At 58.3% G+C, this 6,000-nt stretch overlaps 1 protein-coding gene across 1 annotated transcript; it reads left to right on the forward strand.

The window, feature by feature from the left end:
• Positions 1–3,524: 3,524 nt before the first annotated feature.
• Phlda2 (pleckstrin homology like domain family A member 2) lies at positions 3,525–4,713 on the forward strand. Its single transcript, XM_008839188.3, has 2 exons — positions 3,525–4,170; positions 4,434–4,713. Exon 1 carries the CDS (start codon positions 3,769–3,771, stop codon positions 4,162–4,164), a length of 396 nt encoding a protein of 131 aa, XP_008837410.1. The 5' UTR covers positions 3,525–3,768; the 3' UTR covers positions 4,165–4,170; positions 4,434–4,713.
• Positions 4,714–6,000: the final 1,287 nt, after the last annotated feature.

The following is a 6,000-nucleotide window of genomic DNA, read 5'->3' on the forward strand; positions in this document are numbered from 1 at the left end:
ACAAGCCTAGTGATCTGAGTTCAATCCCCAGAACCCACTGTTCATGGGTTTAATCCCAGCATTCCTGAGACTGGTGGATCTCTGGGCGCGCAAGGCCAGCCTGATCTACAGAGTGAGTTTCAAGCCAGCCAGAACTACACAGTGAGACTGTGTCTCAAGCAAGCAAGCAAACAAACAGACAAAACCATGGTTGAAGGAGAGAACCAATCAACTTCTGACATAACACAGGTACACATATAAATAAAGTTAAAATTAAAAAGAGGGTCCTGGGGATGTCACCCAGTGAGTTGAGTGCTTGCTGAGCATGCCCAAAGCCCTGGGTTAGCGCCTCAGAATGGCATAAAACCAGGCGGTGCGCATTTGTAATCCCAGAGCTCCAGAGGCAGAGGCAGGAGGATCGGAGGTTCAGAATTGTCCTCTGCTTTATAACAAGTTCAAGGCCAGCCTGGGCTGCCTGAGACCTTATTGTAAAAGAAACAACGAAAGGGGCTGGAGAGCTGGCTCAGCAGTTAAGAGCACTGACTGTTCTTGCAGAAGACCCAGGTTCAAATCCCAGTACCCACATGACAGCTAAGAACTGTCTGTAACTCCAGTTCCAGGGGATTTGATGCCCTCTTCTGTTCTCGGAGGGGACTGCACAACATGGGTGCACTTACATACATGCAGGCAATACACGCATACACAGAACATAAAAAAATAATAAATACATTTGGCTTTTGGTCTTTTTGAGACAGGGTCTCCCTGTAGCCCCAGCTGTCCTGGAACTCACTATGTAGACCAGGCTGGCCTTGAACACAGAGCTCTGCCTGCCTCTGCCTCCCAAGTGCCTGGATTAAAGGTGTGCACCACCACGCCCGGCTAAATAAAATATTTTTTAAAAGAAACAATGAAAGCCCTAGGGTCCCAAAGCCCCTCACCTGGGTCAGAACTTCCTTCCTGACGCATCTGCCTGGGAGACAGACACTTCGCCCCCTTTCTCTCGGATAGCCTCTGGGAGGTTGGGCTGGCACAGCACTGCACTTTCTGAGCACCCGAAGTGGGGCAGCTGCCCCTGAAATTCACTAAGGAAGACTGCACCTACTCAGGAGTGGGCAGATTCCAGCCAGGTTCTCAGTGACTTGGTCATGCCAGAGCCCAGGACATCTGATAGCTGTTGGATGGCCTGGACCAGCCAAGGGCTCCCTGTTGACACAGGATCTGCCTAGGCCCAACCTGCCCTACCCCTCTGGCCACCAACCCAGCAGAGGCTGTTCACACCGCACACCCAGCCTTGACCTTATTTAAGGGGCAGCAGAAGAGCCTGGACTGTGTGGGCAGGAAACCCTCTGGAGGATGGCAGATCCTTCTTCCCCTCCCTGCCCGCAGGGCCCTGTCCCCTGGGTCATTCCCAGCCCCCAGAGAGCAGCAGAGAGAAGAGGAGGGTGGCTGGGGAGCAGCCTCCCTCCCTGGTCTGTAAGCTCTCACCGTCCCCCTCTGGCCTTGGGGTCCTCCAGGACCTGCACGTGCTGCTTCTCCAGTGAGACAGGTTAGAACACCTCTCTGGCTCTCTGGGCACCAAAAGACCCTCCATGATCTTCCCAATAAGCCCCAGGCTCCATTCCCACACATACCATGCACCACCTTCTGCGGGGAGTGGGGCTCCTCCTGTCCCCTCTTCCCTGTGGAATCCCAGAACCCAGGTCTTTAAGTACAGCTGCTGGGGCAGTGCCAAGTGTCTGCAACACCTGGGGTTGAGGCTCCACTGACAGGGTCCAGAGGGAGCACAGGGGGCAGGATGGAAGGTGCTGGTGGGGATGGGGTCCCACATCCTCCCTGCAAGTAGTTCAGGAGCCATGCAGGACAGCTTAGGTTGTGATGTGGCTGTGCAGCCTGGGGAAGGGTACTAGAGAGAGTTGGCATTGTCCTGACCTTCTCCCAAGCCTGATGCTGGCCAGTCAGCTGCGTGCCTTCAGCCAGTTCACCACCTATCTTAGTCAAGGGTCCCAGGAGGAATCTCCCACCTGGCCTGCTCTCTCAGAGGTCCCAGGGGAGACAGGGCTGGTGGCCTGCCCAGCATCCTTATATTGCTTTTTGCACAGGCTGTATCCTGGGCCCGCCAGCTTTTCTATACTGGGCCCTTGAGCAGAGGCAGCAAGCCAATTTCTCCTTGGGGCAATGGAGGACAGGGCTCTGGGTGCCCTGGAGAGGAGACAGGCCTGCGCAGCAGGCAGTGGGAGTTGGGTGGCCAGGTGCAGAATTTGACTGTTCATTCCTTTAAAAAATTTTACACTTAGTGTGTGTGTGTGTGTGTGTGTGTGTGTGTGTGTGTGTGCGCACATGCTACAGTTCGCATGGGGAGGGCAGAGAACAGCTTGAAAGAACCAGGCTCTCACCTTCCACCGTGTGGGTTCCAGGGATTCAATTCAGGTCCTTAGGGTTGACAGCAAGAACCTCCAACCCACTGAACCATCTTACCAGCCGCCCCCTCCCAAAACAAAACAAAAACACCTGGGTCTTGCTATGTAGCACTGGCTGGCCTTGAACTTACTATGTAACCCAGACTGACCCAGACCTCAAGATGCTCCTGCCTCAGCCTCCTAGGTGCTCGGATTATAGGTGTCAGGACTACAAGGGCAGCCAAACTTGGTTTGGGGGCAGTCACTGTCTGAATTTTAACTCTTTGCGTGGAGGGATCCTTTGAGCCAGCCTGACAACCATGAAAAGGGTCTGGTTCTCAAACAGCCGGTCGGGGGCGGGGGTCCCCACCCCTCACCCCGGCTTCCGGGGGTCCCTGGGCCGCTCCTCCCCCACCCCTGGGAACCCCGGAGGAGCAGCGTCCGCTTCCTGCTCCTATTAAACCCTTTAAAGGCAGAGGGTAAATAAAACCTGCTGGAAGGCGATGACTCAGCCGCCCCCGCCGCCCCTCGCCCCCAGGCTGGTCCCCATGCAAGCCTTGCTAGGCTCCCTGAGTTAGCCAAGTTATAGGGTCGCGGGTGCAGGGTCTCAACCGGACTTGTCTGTCCCCCCCTAGATTGGGGTTCCAGGAGGGCGCCAGGGAAGGAAGCGGGCCTCGCCTCTCACACTTTTGAGCTTGGCCGGGGTGCTGTTCTCCGTCCCTCACCCCTCCCTCTCTGCCTAAGCTAATAAAGGTCGTTGCCCCCATTTTACAGAAGGGAAAATAGGCTCAAAACATCCTTCGAGGCGCATTTCTGGGGGAGCAAGATGGGAGTTAAAGCCCGTTGGGGTAGGGCCACTTCCAAGGAAAGCCTGTTGGAAGAGCGTCTCATCTTGCCCCGGGGTCCCTGGAGCGGCGGGGCTGGATTTCGGGGGAACTAGCGAATGGGCATCTGGGTGCTTTGGGCCCATGTAGGGCCAGCCCGGGGTCTCGGGGCTTCCCGGGTGAGTCACAGCGGGCAGGGTCGGCTGCTGCACATTCCTGCGTAGGGCCGGCGCCCTGGCGGGGTGGAGACCGCGAGTCACTGCACCGGGCCGGGCAGCTGGGGACGCTGGGGCTGGAGGGGAGGCTCCGGGCGGCCCCCGATTATCTGCCGCCGATAAGGGGCAGCCTGGGGCAAGGGGGTCAGGGCCAGCCCAGGGCAGAGGGTCAGGGGCAGCCCGCGGCGCCGGGTAGAAGGCAGCCCCGGAGGGTGGGCGCGCAGAGCGCGCCGGGACCTAAGCGCGCCCCGAAGGGAGGCGGGCCCGGCGGCGGGGCGGAGCCCTTATAAGGACCTCGCCCCGGGCCGGCAGCGCACAGAGTCGGTACGGCCACAGCCCCGGAGCTCGAGCGCCATGAGGACCCCCGGAGAAGTGCTACGCGAGGGCGAGCTGGAGAAACGCAGCGACAGCCTGTTCCAGCTGTGGAAGAAGAAGCGCGGGGTGCTCACCACCGACCGCCTGCGCCTCTTCCCCGCCGGGCCCGGGGCGCGCGCCAAGGAGCTGCGCTTCCACTCCATCCTCAAAGTGGACTGCGTGGAGCGCACCGGCAAGTACGTGTACTTCACCATCGTCACCACCGACCGCAAGGAGATCGACTTCCGCTGCGCCGGGGAGAGCTGCTGGAACGCGGCCATCACCTTGGCACTCATCGACTTCCAGAACCGTCGGGCCCTGGAAGACTTCCGCAGCCGGCAGGAGCGCCCCGCCACCGACGCGGAGCCGGAGAACCGCGCTGCCCGGGGTCCCTAAGCCTCGGTGAGTGCGCCCTGCGTCCGCGCCGTCGGGGGGTCCCCGGGGCATCCTGGGCGGGACGCGAATCTCGCGCCTCCACCCGGAGAAGCTGCACTTTCACGCGGCGTGGGGGTGGAGTGCGGCTTGGGGAGGGTCCTCTCTCTTTGGAGATGGTCTCCAGCAGGGGCACCGGGCAGAGCAGCCCTCGCCCTCCCTATTCCGGGACTCACGGGGCGCACACCGACTCTTTCTAGTTCAGTGTCTGACGCAGTCCTCTCCCCCCACAGAGCCACACACCAGACCGCTTGGCTGCCGCAGGCAGGAGCCCGTGGGATGCCCAGAACCGCGGGAGCCCAGGTGGGCGCTCACCTGCCGACCCCCCGCGGACCAGGAGGCCGCTGACCATCCCCATCGAAGATCCTACTGTTTGCGGAGCCTCGCCCCGCTGTGCTGGGGCGTTAACTTATTGGACTATCTACATATTTATTTTGACGGTTATTTGTCGTCAAATGGTTCTGTCTTAATATTTTGTTTTTACACCAGTTTCACCATTCCAAATAAATGATATTTTCTTTTCTACCCACGTGTGGCCCGTGAAGTTCCTGCGGGTAGGGTAGTGAAGGGGTTCCCCCAGCCAGTGCCTCTCCCTGGTCCCAGGAGACATTGAAACTGCCTTTGAATGAAGTGTCACCTGCTGGATTGGGTCCACTGTCTCCAGGACAGGAAGTGCTCTGGGTGTGGCCTGGCTACCTTTTGCTCCTGGGTGCGGCACTTGCTCAGAGTTCATTCACTAACTGGCCTACTGGGGCTGGTGCCTCCCGGACACTTGGACAGCTGCTGTGTCCATGGGGGTGGCTGTCCTTGATTGCCCCCACGAGACCCTCACACCACCTGTCCAGCAGCTAGTGGGAAGGCCCTCCGGTCTGCTCCTCCTGACAACCTCTAGCTACTGCTCGTCTAGAGTCCAGCTGCCAGCTCTCCTGGCTGGTGTCTAGCATGGTGGGCACTACTCTGGGGCAAATGAGAGACCAGTCTGGGCTGTCTGCTATAGTGGGGCAGTGAAGTTCAGAGTTGTGACTGGAATGTGAGACCCTCTTCGAGTCACCTGCCGGGTGTCAACTCTGTCGTCTTCTGTAAAGGGCTTGAAGTCTATGTCAGGTGGGCAAGCTGCCCAGGTGGCATGGCCTGGGGAGGAGGTGTATGCCTCCTCCAAGTTCTTACTGATAGACAAGTCCAGGAAGGTAGAATGACAGAACACTGAGTCCCTGACCAAGCAGGTGCCTTCCATCTGGGCCTCTGGCTATGGGAATGCCATGTGAATGGGGGTGTCACAAGCCTCCTAGCTGGATCTTGGAGGCCAGGCTGGGAAGGGGGGCTGTCCTTTTTCCTTTAGAAGTCTTGAGTGTTAAAGAGTGTTGTTTTTCTTTAGAAAGAATTTTCTCTCAAAGCAAATGATGGTGGGCAGGGGGTTCTCTAAAGAACAGAAATGATCAGCAGAGTCCCCTCTGCCCCACTTTCCTGAGCATCCCCCTCCCACACACACAGCCTCACCGGGACAAAAGACCAAGTCAGGTGATGAGGTCCCTGTTCCTTGTGGAGTTTAAGCAGACATTGTGGCCCGAGGTCTTAGGCAGAGAGTGGGACTGGATCTCACGGTTCTAGGACGGAGGAATTCTGAGGTATGGGGATTCTAAGTTTTAAAAGCTTCTTTCAAAGAGGCTGGCAGAAGCTGGATGCTTGGTCTCAGGAGTACCTGTCCCCGTGAGTGCCCCTGGTACAGTTCTGCAGACGGGGGAGTTGAGGTTATGTGTTCAGTGCCCGGCAGCTCCCTCCTGAGCCCTGTTTCCCTATATT

The sequence above is a fragment of the Nannospalax galili genome, unplaced genomic scaffold (assembly GCF_000622305.1).
Source record: "Nannospalax galili isolate Female #2095 unplaced genomic scaffold, S.galili_v1.0 scaffold1639, whole genome shotgun sequence".
Taxonomy (NCBI): domain Eukaryota; kingdom Metazoa; phylum Chordata; class Mammalia; order Rodentia; family Spalacidae; genus Nannospalax; species Nannospalax galili.